Raw genomic sequence first — 15,810 nt, 5'->3', positions numbered from 1 at the left:
ACTCAGGGTTTGGTCGGGCACCTGATGTCCCTCCTGGAGACAATTCCATGGACTGGGGGTGTGGGGCTCTGGCGGACCATAGAGTTTGAGCTGGACTGTGGCACAAGTGGCGATGGCTGTGTCCAGTCAAGCAGCAAGACCCCGTGTTGGGAGTGTTCTGAGCCTCATAGGCGTGAGGCATCTGCCAGTGAGCAGAGGAGTAGTGGCATTTGTCTCAGCAGCCCCTGACTTTGTGACCTGGTGCAAGTCACCTCACCCCTCTGAGCTTCAGCTCTCATCTGTAAAGCTGGCAGCCATCCTTAACCCACCTGCAGGTTGGGTGGGCCACCTGACTTTGGAGACCATTCTAATTTGAGAACATACTCTGGTGTTGCCAGGCTATAGATTTATGTAGCAGATGGGCATTTGCATACTCTTGCATTGAATTCTTAAATTATCCAACTCAACATTCCAGTGCATAGAATCACCCATGCTTTGCCCTCCTCTAACTTCCAAAGTCCTCCATGTTTCTCCCAGGGGCCTCTCAGCCAGTTGGACTAGTCATTGTGTTGTAGCCACGTGTTCCGGGAAACAAACTCACTCAGTAGGATAGTGCAGATAGTTGAGTGCAGTTTATTATACCGGCAGGCCCAAGGCAGAGTCTCCTCTTAGTCAAGGACCCCGACCAGTTTTTGTGAAAACCTTATATACCCTAAGTGTACTTGCTCAAACCTACCTCCCCAACTTCCTTGAAATTAGTCTTGACAAGGTAAAAGAGAGATACAATCAAAGTTAACCCATGATTCATGTGTCACAAGACTAGATAAACAGTGGACATTTATCAATAGGACTGTGGTCATATCCCGATAAACATAATGGAATTTACGACTTTGTTCTGTTACAGAGATAACTAGCATATTCTTTTAGGCAACGGAGAGTCCAAGTACAAGTTCTGAGGCTCTTTTATCCAGGGGTCTGGTTTCCCATTGGTATGCCACTTCTATAGACACTGGGCACAAAGTTCAGAGACCATTGGGAGAGTGACCATGTGTGTAGCCTAATGTTCGCAGCCTGGCCTAAGGTGGAGTCCAGCTCTGTCTGTTTCCTCCTTCAATTGTACATGCCTGCCTGGCTCAGACAAGCCTGGGGTGTTCCTACAGGTGCAGCCAGCGCTGTGGATGGCCCGAGGTGTGACGTGTCCCAAGGCTAAGGGTCAGCAGATGGCATGCTGGTTCCCAGCAGAGAGTGACAAGCCCACCTTTGCTGGGAAAGCCAGGCCATTTCTTTAAGTCTATTGCCCCCAAAAAACCTTATAGCAACTAAAAAAGCAATTATATTCAGAAGTCAACCACCCAAACACAGCCATTTATGTTTCCCTGTGGTTCCTCTCAGTCTTTATCTATTTGTGTGCAGTCTTTGTCCTTGTACAGTTTCCTGCTCTACTCCCCCTCCCGCACTAAGTTCACATAATGTCATGAAAAGCTTTTTTCCTCTTCACTGATTATATCATGTTTCATTGAATTATATACATATATCTCCTTGTTGTAGGACATTTGATTTTTCAGTTTCTAACCATTAGATTTTATTGCCATAACGCAACTTCTTCCCATATTTTCCCATTTTCTTCTGAATTAATTTTTTTTTAGATAAATTCTCAGGAATGGAGTGACCAAGCTGACATTTTCACCAAGGACAGTCTTGGTTAACCAGTACCACCTGCAACATGGGAATATCCCATCTCGCTGCAGCCTTGCCAACCCTGGGGAATTTGTTTTAAAGCAGGATCCATTATTTATTGTCTTTCTCTCTCTGTATATATTGTGTACATATAAATATATATTGTGTGTATATATATTTTTTGGGGTGAGGGAGCCATGCTGTACTTCATATTGGATCTTAGTTCCCAGACCAGGGATCCAACCCATGCCCCCTGTGGTGGAAGTGTGGCGTCCTAACCACTGGACAGCTAGGGAATCCCCAAGTCCTCTATAGTTACAATGATGTTTGGGGATTGTTTGCTGTTTTGGTCACTTTAATTGGCATTTCTGTGTTTGCTGGGGAAGTTGTCTGTTACTATCTGTTTGTAGAAGCCTAGGAGTTGGGATCTAGGATGTTCTTGAGTTGTTGCTGTTTCTCCAAGCAGGTCATGGTCATTTCTCCAACCATGGCTAGCAAGCAATCACGTGCCCTCTTCTTGTGAGCCATCACCGCCTATAACATCCCTTGTCATACTAGGACTCCTGTGGTCTGCTTGAGCTGCTCTGTTCGTGAAGTTCTGTCTGTTCATAGTTTCTCTACCTCCTCCTTAACTCTCAAGCTGTCTCACTGTCTCAGGGTTCCAATCTGTGGTGCTAGGGATTGCTAAGACAGTGTCTCAGCCTTGTGTGAGCAGGGTCTGAGAGAAGGACTTTCCAGGAGAGAAGGGTTTTTCATGGGCTTTAAAGATATATTTAGTTATTTATTTAGCTGCATCAGGTCTTTGTTGCGGCACTTGGGATCTTCATTGTGGCATGCGGGATCTCTCATTGCGTTGCATGGACTCTCTGGATGTGGCTCACAGGCTTTAATTGCTCCACCGCATGTGAAATCTTAGTTCCCTGACCAGGGATCGAACCTGCATTGCAAGGCGGATTCTTTAACACTGGACCACCAGGGAAGTCCCTTTCCATGTGCTTCTGTGTGTGACCTTGTTCACCACTGTTGAGCTGCTCAGGAGCCTTCGGCCTTCTGGTCCTCACTGTGCCCTACCAGGTTCATGGGTTTGCCTGATACTTAAACACGGGTGTCAGAGCCCATCTGTTGATGTTTGCAGATTTTGTGGATAGAGTTACCTCTCAGCACTGTTGTCTGGTGCAGGGCTTCCTCCTGCTTCCTGCTGAAATGGCCAGTGCTCAGAGGGCATCCCAGCCCTGATTTAAGTCCCCTTCAGCTGTTATTACCCTGTCCATGATGGCCAGTGCTGCAGCCACCTCTCATAGGACTGATGAAAGCAGGGGTGGGAAGGATTTAGCTATCCGTATAAATTAGCTTCCCCTGAAGGAGGGCATGGCAACCCACTTCAGTATTCTTGGCTGGAGAATCCCATGGACAGAGGAGCCTGGCGGGCTACAGTCCATGGGGTCACAAAGAGTTGGACACAATTGAGTGACTTAGCACAGTACAGCGTATAAGTTGACTTCTGTAGGGCGTAAAGAATATTTTCAAACTCTTAAGAAACTAAGTCATGTCACATGTGGAGCTGGCTTTGAAAAATGTAGGTCTGCTCTGGAAGGTTTGGGCAGCTCCTGACCCCTCTGGGGCCCCCTTGACTCCAGGCTGGTGGAAAGTGATACCTCAGTGGGTGCATTGAGTCCTGGGGACTGGGAGCAGAGCAGAGGCCAGGCTGTTAGGTTTTCTTTTCCTCTCTAAGTTAAATTGTTTAGGGATGTGAGAGTAGAGAAGCTTGGGTGGGGCGGGGTGACTCCAGGGCCGAGGCCTTGGAGCTGAGAAACCCTGGGGAGAAACTACATTGTCAGGGTAGCAGTTGGGTTGAAACAAAACCCAGGCTTCTTCATTTTTTTTTTTCCAATTATTTTTATTAGTTGGAGGCTAATTACTTCGCAACATTGCAGTGGGTTTTGTCATACATTGACATGAATCAGCCATGGAGTTACATGTATTCCCCATCCCGATCCCCCCTCCCCCCTCCCTCCCCACCCGATTCCCCTGGGTCCTCCCAGTGCACCTGGCCGGAGCACCTGTCTCATGCATCCCACCTGGGCCGGTGGTGTGTTTCACCATAGATAATATACATGCTGTTCTTTCGAAACATCCCGCCCTCGCCTTCTCCCACAGAGTCCAAAAGTACGTTCTGTATATCTGTGTCTCTTTTTCTGTTTTGCATATAGGGTTATCATTACCATCTTTCTAAATTTCATATATATGTGTTAGTATGCTGTAATGATCTTTATCTTTCTGGCTTAGTTCACTCTGTATAATGGGGTCCAGTTTCATCCATCTCATTAGAACTGATTCAAATGGATTCTTTTTAATGGCAGAGTAATATTCCATGGTGTATATGTACCACAGCTTCCTTATCCATTCATCTGCTGATGGGCATCTAGGTTGCTTCCATGTCCTGGCTATTATAAATAGTGCTGCGACGAACATTGGGGTGCACGTGTCTCTTTCAGATCTGGTTTCCTCAGTGTGTATGCCCAAGAGTGGTATTGCTGGGTCATATGGCACTTCTATTTCCAGTTTTTTAAGAAATCTCCACACTGTTTTCCATAGTGGCTATACTAGTTTGCATTCCCACCAACAGTGTAAGAGGGTTCCCTTTTCTCCACACCCTCTCCAGCATTTATTGCTTGTAGACTTTTGGATAGCAGCCATCCTGACTGGCATGTAATGGTACCTCATTGTGGTTTTGATTTGCATTTCTCTGATAATGAGTGATGTAGAGCATCTTTTCATGTGTTTGTTAGCCATCTGTATGTCTTCTTTGGAGAAATGTCTGTTTAGTTCTTTGGCCCATTTTTCGATTGGGTCATTTATTTTTCTGGAATTGAGCTGCAGGAGTTGCTTGTATATTTTTGAGATTAATCCTTTGTCTGTTGCTTCATTTGCTATTATTTTCTCCCAATCTGAGGGCTGTCTTTTCACCTTACTTATAGTGTCCTTTGTAGTGCAAAAGCTTTTAAGTTTCATTAGGTCCCATTTGTTTATTTTTGCTTTTATTTCCAATATTCTGGGAGGTGGGTCATAGAGGATCCTGCTGTGATTCATGTCGGAGAGTGTTTTGCCTATGTTCTCCTCTAGGAGTTTTATAGATTCTGGTCTTACATTTAGATCTTTAATCCATTTTGAGTTTATTTTTGTGTATGGTGTTAGAAAGTGTTCTAGTTTCATTCTTTTACAAGTGGTTGACCAGTTTTCCCAGCACCACTTGTTGAAGAGGTTGTCTTTTTTCCATTGTATATCCTTGCCTCCTTTGTCAAAGATAAGGTGTCCATAGGTTCGTGGATTTATCTCTGGGCTTTCTATTCTGTTCCATTGGTCTATATTTCTGTCTTTGTGCCAGTACCACACTGTCTTGATGACTGTGGCTTTGTAGTAGAGTCTGAAGTCAGGCAGGTTGATTCCTCCAGTTCCATTCTTCTTTCTCAAGATTACTTTGGCTATTCGAGGTTTTTTGTATTTCCATACAAATTGTGAAATTATTTGTTCTAGTTCTGTGAAAAATACCGTTGGTAGCTTGATAGGGATTGCATTGAATCTATAGATTGCTTTGGGTAGAATAGCCATTTTGACAATATTGATTCTTTCAATCCATGAACACAGTATGTTTCTCCATCTGTTTGTGTCCTCTTTGATTTCTTTCATCAGTAAAACCCAGGCTTCTTGATACCCTTGAGAACACATGCCTGAGAGCTGATGCACGTGTTCCCAGCCTGGGTGTCAGGGTTGGGACCGTCACCCCAGCAGGATCATCAGCCTCCCACTTTCCAACTCTCCAGGGGCAGTTCTGAGGGCCACCATAGCTGTTCCTCTCTTCATCCAAAGGAGACCATGTCTGTCCGGGTCTTTTGACCGGATCACACTTTCAGGTAGAGCAGCTGATTACTGAGCCCCTACCCCAAGTCCTCACCCAGCCAGGGCCTTACATCAGTAACTTTGGGTGACAGGACACATCTCCATTATCATGATATTCTTTTACCTTTATGCATCATTCAGTTTAAGGTAGGAAGGGCAGTATATGCCCGAGGTCACAGCCTCCCACAACCCAGCAAGGCTGCAAGTATGAGAACAAAGGTTGGGCTGGGTCCTGTGTGTTCCCAGGGGACACTGTGGATTGGAAAATTTGCCAAGGACTCCAACAGGTCTCTTGCAAATGCCAAGGTTTCACTTCTCTATGATATAGAATATTCTGTGCCATGTTAGTGTTTTCTTTTAAGTTTTATTTTATTTTATTTTTTGGCCACACCTTGAAGCTTGTGGGAATGGAACCCATGCCCCTGCATTGGGAACGCAGAGTCTTAACCACTGGACTGCCAGTGAAGTCTTGCTGTGTTGCTATTTTAAATGTCTTCTTTCCTTTGTTCTTTTATTCATCCACCTTCTCTTGAATGTCTTTCTTGCACACAGTGCTGTGAGAGCAAAAGGTAATGTAGCCGGGGAGAGAACCAGCCAGACGCTGGCAGCCCAGGGTGAGAGGGCACTCATGTAGCTGGACGGCGATGTCAGGGGACAGCCCAGGGCTTGGGGTGACTTTGAGTTTTCCTTTTCTCAACAACAGTGATTTTATAACAAGATGCTTAGGCTAAGATTTAGTTTCAATTTTTCAAGTTGTATTACTTTGTAGGTGTTGCTGTGTATTCCCTATTGTATCATGGCATGTCCAGTTGTTCTGTTTCTCATGATGCTAAGATTGATGAGTGGATCCATGTATGGATATTTTTAAAGAAAGGAAAAAAGATTTTGAGGCTCTTTAATTAGGATGGACTAGGTGACAGGGCATGAATGATTCCCCAAATGGACAGAAGCCATTAAAAGATCATCTGAGGTCTCTTAAGGTATAGTGGTTGAGAGTCATTCTGCTTGGGTTTGAATCTTGATTCTACCACTTACTGACTGTTTGACCTTGGACAAGTGACTTAACCTCTCTGAACCTGTCTCTTCAACTGTGAGATAGCAAAATAATAATCCTTTAGCTCACAGGGTGTTGTGATGATTAAATGAGATAATGTGCAAAAAGTATACATAATGCTCGAAGTATTCAATGACTATCAATTACCATTATTATGTTGCTATTATTACAAAAATACAGGTTCTGAGGCCTTGCTGCTGGAGAATCTAATTTGGTAGGGTCTGTGGTAGGACCTGAAAATGCGCATGTTAAACAAGTTTTCCAGGTGATCCTGAGTTCCTGGATCCCCTGGCCCTGATCCCTTCCTGAGATCTTTTCCTTGGGTGAGCATTGACTATGTCCCAGTTCCTGAGATGTGCCGGCTAGATACTTCAGCATGTGTCAGAGGCCAAACACGCCCAGTAGGACTGCCAGATTTAGCAAATAAAAATCTCCCATTTTGTCTGGCAACCCTAAATCCCGAATTCAGGTAAAACTGTAAACTAGTCTTTACAAGGGAGATTCTTTTTGCTCTGTTGGTCTCTCTTCCTGCCACATCAACCATAACGTACTGGAAAGTGGAGTGTGAGGACAAAAGCAGTATTTTAGAGTTTTGAAAGATGAATATAAAGGATGGATCTCAATGGTTAAGGTAGGGATATGCCTTTGAAGAGGTCATGCCTTCTATAAAGTCACAGAAAGGGGCTTTGTGAACAATCATGGTCAGTCTGTCCATTTTGCAGGTGAGGAAACTGAGGCCTGCCTAGAGTAGGTGGGACAGGGAGTTGTCCAAAGCCAGTAGCAGGGCTGGACTGGAAACTAAGTCTCCATTTTCTGGCCCAGCATATGTTCCTCTTTGTTATCCCACATAGCACTTTTTTCTGTCCTTGGTCACCTCAGTCATATGGCGGGAGAGCACCCAGGGTAACCAGGGACCTGAGCCTCGAGTGTTAGCAGAGGCCCTTTTGCTGTCACCTGAGGGTTCCACCTCTTGTGATCCAAAGGGAACACAGCAGTTAGAAGTAGTAGCAAAGTCAGTCTCTGTGCTGGCTGGACTGAGCCCGAGAGGTGGGTGAGGGGCTTCTGCCCTGCAGAGTGCCTGGGGGCAGGGCGAGGGCAGGGGCTTGGGCTTCTGGCACATGGGACTGACTGGGCCCGGGCCCTCCCTACCAGTGTCTTGCAGAGTGTCCGGAGGAGAGCTCTTCAACTTCCTGGCCCAGAAGGAATCCCTGAGTGAGGAGGAGGCCACCGGCTTCATTAAGCAGATCCTGGAAGGGGTGAACTACCTTCATGCCAAGAAAATCGCTCACTTTGATCTCAAGGTCAGTGACGGGGGGAAGGGAAAAGAGTCAGTTCAGGAAGAATGGACCCAGTCTCTCCAAATGTCATTGCCAGGAGGGGTCAGCACTCACTTGACCTTCCTCCCTCATCTTACAGTTGAAGACTCTGAGCTCCTGGAAAAGAAATGATGGCCCAGGAGTGTCCCTGTCCTGAGTTTCATTCCACAGATCAGGTTTCATTCATGTAGGGGCTGATGGCAAGAAGCTTCTGAATCAGACTACAGGTACCTTATCTCTTTCAGGGAGCACTTGGGGTGTAATTTTTAAATAAGTGAGCCATGGACAGGAAATGTGAAACAAAACCCATTTCACAAGACTGAACTTTTCAGTAACCAAGAGCTCATTCCCGAGCCAGCAGAGCTAGATGCCTTCAGATGAGTACTGCTGAGGTTGCCTGGCGTTCTGAACCCAGCACAGCGACCAGCATCCCTTGACCAGAGGTTGGAAATCTTAGAGCCCAGTGACCACTGGCTGCATTCCCCCACCCCACCCCTTCCTGTAGCCGTGAAACTGCTTCCAGGGGCCGCTGATCATTGGTGGTCACTGGCGTTCAGGGTTGAGAAAGTCCATGGTGACCACATAGAACTTCACAAAGCAAGAGTGTGGTCAGAGTCAAAGGATTGGTTCCCATAGTAGCTGAGCTCAGGTTCATAGACTGTTGAGCCTTTACAGACAGGTGAAGCATAAAGATCCTCCAACCTGTGATCAGGGGGACCCACTTACCAGGGAGGAGACCCACTCATTTTGCTGTGCAGAAATTCCTGTGGTGTCTCAACCACTGTGCTGAGTGTCTGGGTGTTGCTACAGGTACAAAAGCAACTCAGGACTTCTCTGAGCTTAGTTCCTCTTTTCCAGGAACTTCTGCAGGAATCAGAAAAGAGAGATCAATAACTCTAAGTGCTGTGATAGGGGGAAGTACATGGGAGCTGGGCGTCTAAATAAGAAAGCATCTAAGTCAGACTCTGGTGTCTAAGAGGACTTCTTGGAAGAGGTGGTATTTGAGTTGAATTTTGAAGGATATCAGGCATCATCAGAGGGAAAGGGCCTTCTAAGGAAGAGGGGTCAGCAGATACATGGTCCTGAAATAGCATTCAGGGTAGTTCAGGCAAAGGTTGAATGTGCTGAATGGAGAACCTGGGGGAGAGCAGGAGGCAGACTCAGGGTATGGGAGCTAAGCCAAGGAATTTGAACTTTACTCTTAGAGATACGGGACCAAGTGAGCAGGGAGGTGAAGAGAGCAGATGTGTATTTCAGAACGATCCCTCTGAATGGGAGCACAGATAGAATGGGGACAGTAATCTGGGTGAGATGTGGCAAGTGCCAAATTAATTTGAGGAGGAATGGATTCAAGATCTTTTACTGTTGCTCTGAAGATTGATTAGGTACCTAGTTAGATGTGGGAGATGAGGGGGAAGGCAGAGTCCAGGAAGACGCCCAAGCACTGGCTTGGGGTCTGGCCCAGAGAGGGTTTGGCGTGCCTAGGGTCTCACTGGCTGCACCAGGGCATGGGCTCACATCCCACACATGGATTCCAGCCCAGTTCCTTCTCTTCCCTGTGGGATGACCTGCTGTGAGCCTCCCCTCCTTAGTCTAATTGTCGCAGTATCTTGAATTCCTCCAACAGAAGCTATCTTGCAGAGTCTCGCTCGGGTGTCACAGAGTACAAATCAGGGTCATCAAGGAGTGTGTGGTCTGGGCTGGCCTTTGGACCTCAGGATGATAATACACCAAGCAGGAAATGGGCTACCTGGATTCACCTGTGACTTCTTCCTGATAATGCTGTGGATAGTTGACTTATTTTCTGTGTCTTTTCTGGCTCCAGGAGGTCCAGATTGGGTTCTTTAACACAAATAATAATACTTAGCTGTCAGAGTTGTAGACATGAGACAGAAGCAGGATTAAGTGCTGGATACTAGATAGATGCTCTGTAATAGTAGCTGGTACTGTTATTTCCCTTCCCGTAACAGAGGAAAAGAAAACACAGCTCTTGTTTTGGGCCCTGCTAGAGTAGGAAAACAAAGACTGCTGCTGCTGCTGCTAAGTCTCTTCAGTCGTGTCTGACTCTGTGCGACCCCATGGACTGCAGCCTACCAGGCTCCTGCGTCCATGGGATTTTCCAGGCAAGAGTACTGGAGTGGGGTGCCACTGCCTTCTCCGACAAAGCCTGCTAGTGCAGTTCAAAGTTGCCCAGCAGAGAGCTGAGCGTGGTTGTTAGGTGGGGTTGCTGGTGGGGGATTCTTGTCTGGCTCCTGGGCTCAATCTGGACATTTTCCACAACCTGGAGACAGTCTGGGTTTCTCCTGGATGATAGGGTGAAGATGCTGGTAACCCCCACCCTGCCTCGTATCCTTAGCATTGTGTGGACTCTGAGCCTTCTGACTCCCCTCCCATGGGTCCCTTGGCCCAGGCCCAGCTGGGCAACTTCAGAAGTGATGAGTAGCTGGAACTCAGTGGGATTACCTCATGATTGACTAGACTTCCCGGAGCCAGAATGTGAGTACGTGTTCCCCTTGGCTGGAACTTCCTGCCGCTAGGGGGGCTCGTGCAGGAGTTCCAGCTGGTGGCTTAGAGGGGACTTCCTGATTCCATGTTGTTTCTCACCATATATGATTCATTTTATATGAACACATTTCTCTTGCTGATTTTCCTTCTCCATGAGGGTTCTCGGCCTTCCCCTCCTCTTGTATTCTGTTACTTCTTGCCAAGTGACTCAGGCTAGCTTGGCCGCCCCATGAATTCAGTCACCATGTTATCTTCACGCCCTTACTCATGAGCTATTCGCCATGCTCACCTTCCAGCTGGAAGGAACAGGTGATGGAGGAGGGTCAGCTCTCTGGCTGGCCTTTGGAATAGGAATGACCTCTCCTCCCATGTCAGCCATTGTGTTAGTTCCAGGGAGGATGAGACTCTATTCCTGCTTATGATATACTCCCAGCCTTGTGACAGAGAGCAGATAAATGGAAAGATTGATGTACAGTAAACAGTCTTGGTGAAAAGAGATCATGGCATGTTATTGCCTGGATATCTGTGATGCATCCTTGTCACCCACAGGACAAATGAACCTATCAAATGAGCCCCGGTTCTGGCCTCATTCCCCTTTCCCCACTCCAAAACACGAGCCCCAGGCACCAAGATGACAGATAAATGCCCTGTCTCCCCTCCCCTGTGCTGTTCATGCTGTGCACATCCAGGAAGCTACTAGTCTTCCTTTTCTCTGCCTGCGGACTTCCTGCTCGTCCTCCAGGTCGAACAGAAATGACATTTCCTCTGCGAAGCCTTTCCCATGCCTTGCCACCTCCCAGAGCATAACGAAGAGCTAGCCTGCTTCCTTGCTTCTCTTTCCCCTTGTACAGACTTCTGCTGGGAGCATTGATTCCTGTGCATGACTTTCTGCTCTTGTCTCTAGTGCAGTGCCTGACACGTGAGTTACTCAGTGTTGGATGAATGAGTGAATGAAGGAATGAATGCTTTAATAAGACAGATGCACACATGGATAGCACCTGGAAAAGGCAGAAGAGGTTGTGGGCAGTTTTCAATTCCATGACGTGACATATATTGAGGGACTGTTTGTATTATTCATTAAGGGCAGGGTGACAAACATCAATAAGATATGGCACCTGCCTTACAAGAACCCACCCTCTACGGGGAGATGGCCGCAGTGAGACTGGTGGCGAGGCCATCTGGAATAAAAGCTAACCACAATTCTCACCAAGAGACACTCACTTTCAAGGGGTAAGCTCTCTGCCTACGCAGAATGAACACCACCTTGACGTGTGTTATAAACCCACCGTGGACAGGCCTGCTGGCCTGAGTAGGTAGAGGGGTGCAGGTGGATGATGTTGCCCTGGACGTGACACTGGGCTGCTGCCCTCATCCTTGGTAGCACCCAAGGTACCATCTGGAGGATGGATACCAGAAAATGTGGCTCAACACCACCCAGGAACCTCACCTTGGTATGTGACCCCATACCAATAAAGGCCTTGCAGAGGGCGTTTCTGTGTGGTTTTCTGTGTATTTTGGATTTGGGAGTTTCCCCTCTGAGTATGGGTGTGTCTCCCCCATTCCTCCCCATAGCCAACCTCAGAATTCAGAAATGGATGGTGGTTCTCAGATCTGATGTGTATTTTAAGCAATGAGAACACACCATGAGAACTGAATGAAATTGTATATGAACCAGGAACCCAGAGCTGTGAAGGGACTTTTTGATTTACATAAACAGTGTTAGGAGGAGTGAATTCCTGAGCAACATACCCCAACAATCTAAATTCCTCTGTGCCCTGATCATCCTTTGAGCTGTCTTTATGTTCATGATGTGTTGGTTCTGTTCATCAAGCTTTCATAAGAATGATACTATGTGTGTGTGCGTGCGAAGTTACTTTGGTCACGTCCGACTCTTTGCAACCCTATGGACTATAGCCCACCAGGCTCCTCTGTCCTTGGGATTCTCCAGCAAGAATACTGGAGTGGGTGCTGTTTCCTTCTCCCGGGACTCCTCCCAACTCAGGGCCCAAACCCATGTCTCTTAAGTCTCCTACATTGGCGGGAGGGTTCTTTACCACTAGTGCCACCTGGGAAGCTAGTGGTACTAGCTTAGTAGAACTTATTTATTAGAATTTCACCAGTGTGCTTTTATTTTTATTTATTGATTTTGGCCATGTTGTATGGCTTGCGGGATCTTAGTTCCCTGACCAGAGGTTGAACCTGGGCCCCTATAGTGAAAGCGGCAAGTCCTAACCACTGAACCACTGGGGAATTCCCACTAATAATGCTTTAAATGTGCATGATACTTTCTAGAGGACAGCACGCTTACACATCTCTCCTCTCATTTGATTCTCATGGCTACCCACTGAGGTAAAAGATATTTTTACTTTTTATACATAAAGCACTTGAGATTAAAAGAGGTTAAATTACTTGTCCAAGACCACACAGGTATTAAATGACAGGGCTAGTACTTGAACTTCTGGAGAAGAGACTGGCAACCCACTCCAGTATTCTTGCCTGGAGGATTCCATGGACAGAGGAGCATGGTGGGCTACAGTCTATGGGGTCGCAGAGTCGGGGACATGACTGAGTGATTAACATACAGTACTTGAACTTAGCCAGTGAGGAGACACTAACAAAGCTGAGTGTCACCAGCTTTTGTTTCACCAGATTCTAACAGGGCAAATTTTGTACTCGCTTGCATCATGCCTTTTACACGTAGTTAATCCAAAGGTCTATGCTGTGCCATAAGTTTGTCTTTTGCACAGTTAAGTTTTCTTCTGTTTACATTGCTTTTTCTTTCTAATAGATTATTCCTCATACTTAAAAAATCAATCTGTGCTCTATTAATTGCTATAAAATGTGCATGCATTTGAAAGTAGATCTTATAAGAGTAAAATGATTTCCATACTAAAACCTTGGAGCATAAAACAGAGGTGAGACTTGGCAGTTTTTTAAACAATTTATTGTATTTATTTATTTTTGACTGTGCTGGGTCTTTGTTGCTATGCATGGGCTTTCTCTAGCTGCAGCGAGCAGGGTCTACTCTCTAGTTGTGGTGCATGAGCTGCTTATTGCAGTGGCTTCTCTTGTTGTGGAGCACAGGCTCTCGGCACGTGGACTTCAGTAGTTGCAACTTGTTGGCTCATTAGTTGTGGTGCATAGTTACTCTGCAGCCTTTGGGGTCTTGCCAGACCAGGAATCGAATCTCTGTCCCCCGCATTGGCAGGCAGATGTGCAACCACTGGACCACCAGGGAAGTCCAAGACTTGACGGTTTTGACTGTCAAGATAGGTTAGGGTGAGATTGAAAAGGTTTAGGGCAGACCAAGAAGTTGGTATAGGCAGTCACAGCCGTGGAAGACTTTCTTGTCAATTTTTTTTTTATTATTATTATGAAAACATTTCAAAGCATTTGAAGAAACTAAGAATACAACTGGCACCATTGTGCCTTCCTCCTCCATTCAACATTTGGCCACATTTGCTTTATCTCTTTCTTTAAACAGAAAAATATATTTTTATATTTGTATTTATATAAAAGCATCATTGGGCTTTCCTGGTGGCTCAGTGGGTAAAGAATCCACCTGCAATGTGGGAGACCCAGGTTTGATCCCTAGGTTGGGAAGATCCCCTGGAGAAGGAAATGACAACCCACTTCAATATTCTTGCCTGGAGAATCCCCATGGACAGAGGAGCCTGGCGGACTACAGTCCATGGGGTCATAAAGAGTCAGAGATGACTGAAAGACTAAGCACAGAGCAAAAGCATTATATATACATATATGTGTGTCTAAAATATCTTTAATAAAAATTTAAAAATAAATAGTAAAATATATGTAATTTTTAAAATTATGGTATAATTTGAAAAAAAATTCTAGCTATATTGACCCTTTACTCTAAATACTTCAATAAGCATCTCTCAAGATTAAATTCAGTCTCTTACCAACCCATAATGCCGTTATCACACTTAAAAAAATTAACAGTAATTTGTGGAAGACCTTTAATTGGTAGAGAAACATTATTCTATTTCTGATTTAGAAAGCAAATTCTCCTGGCAGAGGAGAGAGAATAAATAGGAGAGAGTGAGCCAGTTGGAGATATTGATAAGAATGTGGGAAAGAGGTGAACCAAAGATCTTCAGTAAGCATCTTTTAAATGAAACTGATGGTTGTTTATGCTCTTTTAAAAAGTAATAAGTCATAGGAAATATAGAAACATACAAAGAAGTTACCTACAGACTCCCTACTCCAAAATAATCACTATTAACTTTTTGGTGTATCTTCTCCAGCTTTTTATGAACAGTGTGTGTGTGTGTGTGAGAACTGTACAACCTTTACAATCTTCTCTCCTGCTTTTTTCACTCTACATTCAACTCAAGCAGCACACGTTTGCTCTGTAATGATTTATTTTGCTATTGAGGCTTCTATGTAAGTCTCTCCTGATTTCCTTAACCATTGTGTGTGTGTTCTGAGGGTGGACCTTGTTTCCTGGTCCTCATACCCAAAGCTTAGTTTGTGCCCCAGCCTCAGCGTGTGCCCCCATGAACTCTTCATCTCATGAAGCCCCAGGTATCAGCCTGGGAGCCTGGACCCTTAGGAATGCATGTTGGGTGCTTCATCAACTACTATGAGGCCACCCTAGAGTGATCTGAGGAGAAGTGAAGTGAGGACACTGAGCTCCGAAATGATTGAGGAAGGAAACAAAATGTGGCAAAAAATCAACTATGGAGAGCCATTATTGAAAGAGTTGAAATTTGATGGTAAATGGGGAGCATTAAACCAACCAACTGCTTCTTATAAGATACAGCAAGAGGCCACATGGGAAGCAGAAAGAGAAGGGGATTGTGGATAGAGCCTGCATTTGAGTCTCAGTGCTGCTAGGGGATATTGGGCAGGTCATGGACTGACCTTTCCTGGCCTTGAAAGTGGAGATAATATTGCCCCTCACTTCCTCACCTGGGAGAGGAGTGAGGGGCCAGGGAGAAGTCAGTATTTCTGAAAGGGTCCTGCAAACTCCAAGACTCATTACAAGTGATGGCTGTGAATTTTAACTAGCCTCCCTATGAGGCCATGTTTCTCCCTATTCCTCTCTTTCCTCCAAAGGGATTCATAAAAGGAGGTGGGCATAGAGACACCCAAGAGGGTAATGAATAAGGTAGTGTGTTCCAGCCAGTAGGCTGAGCAGAATCCCAGGGCGGGCAGGACACTGGGTGTGAAGTTGGTCTGACTTGGAGTAAATACCATGATCCCTGTTTTACAGATGAGGACACTAAGAGAAAAATGCAGTGCCCTCCTCCTGTTTGGTCCTTATTACCTCTGTCATCACTGTTAGGTGCCAGACCCCTGCTACTGCCGGGTGCCCATCGTCCTCCTCTCTGGGTCCCTGCCCAGGCCTGATTCCCACTG

At 45.8% G+C, this 15,810-nt stretch overlaps 1 protein-coding gene across 3 annotated transcripts in view; it reads left to right on the top strand.

Moving 5' to 3' along the window:
- Positions 1-15,810, top strand: part of LOC133066344 (death-associated protein kinase 2-like) — a 108,910-nt gene that overhangs the window by 86,488 nt on the left and 6,612 nt on the right. For all 3 annotated transcript variants that reach the window (XM_061157335.1, XM_061157334.1, XM_061157336.1), the window contains one exon: positions 7,760-7,908. In XM_061157335.1, the coding sequence (XP_061013318.1) occupies positions 7,760-7,823 (64 nt within the window). In that variant the 3' untranslated portion in view covers positions 7,824-7,908. The remainder of the gene's footprint in view (positions 1-7,759; positions 7,909-15,810) is intronic.

This window comes from Dama dama, chromosome 12 (assembly GCF_033118175.1).
Source record: "Dama dama isolate Ldn47 chromosome 12, ASM3311817v1, whole genome shotgun sequence".
Classification (NCBI taxonomy): domain Eukaryota; kingdom Metazoa; phylum Chordata; class Mammalia; order Artiodactyla; family Cervidae; genus Dama; species Dama dama.
The sequence above is the reverse complement of the archived record's forward strand: the minus strand, read 5'-3'. Positions and strand labels throughout refer to the sequence as shown.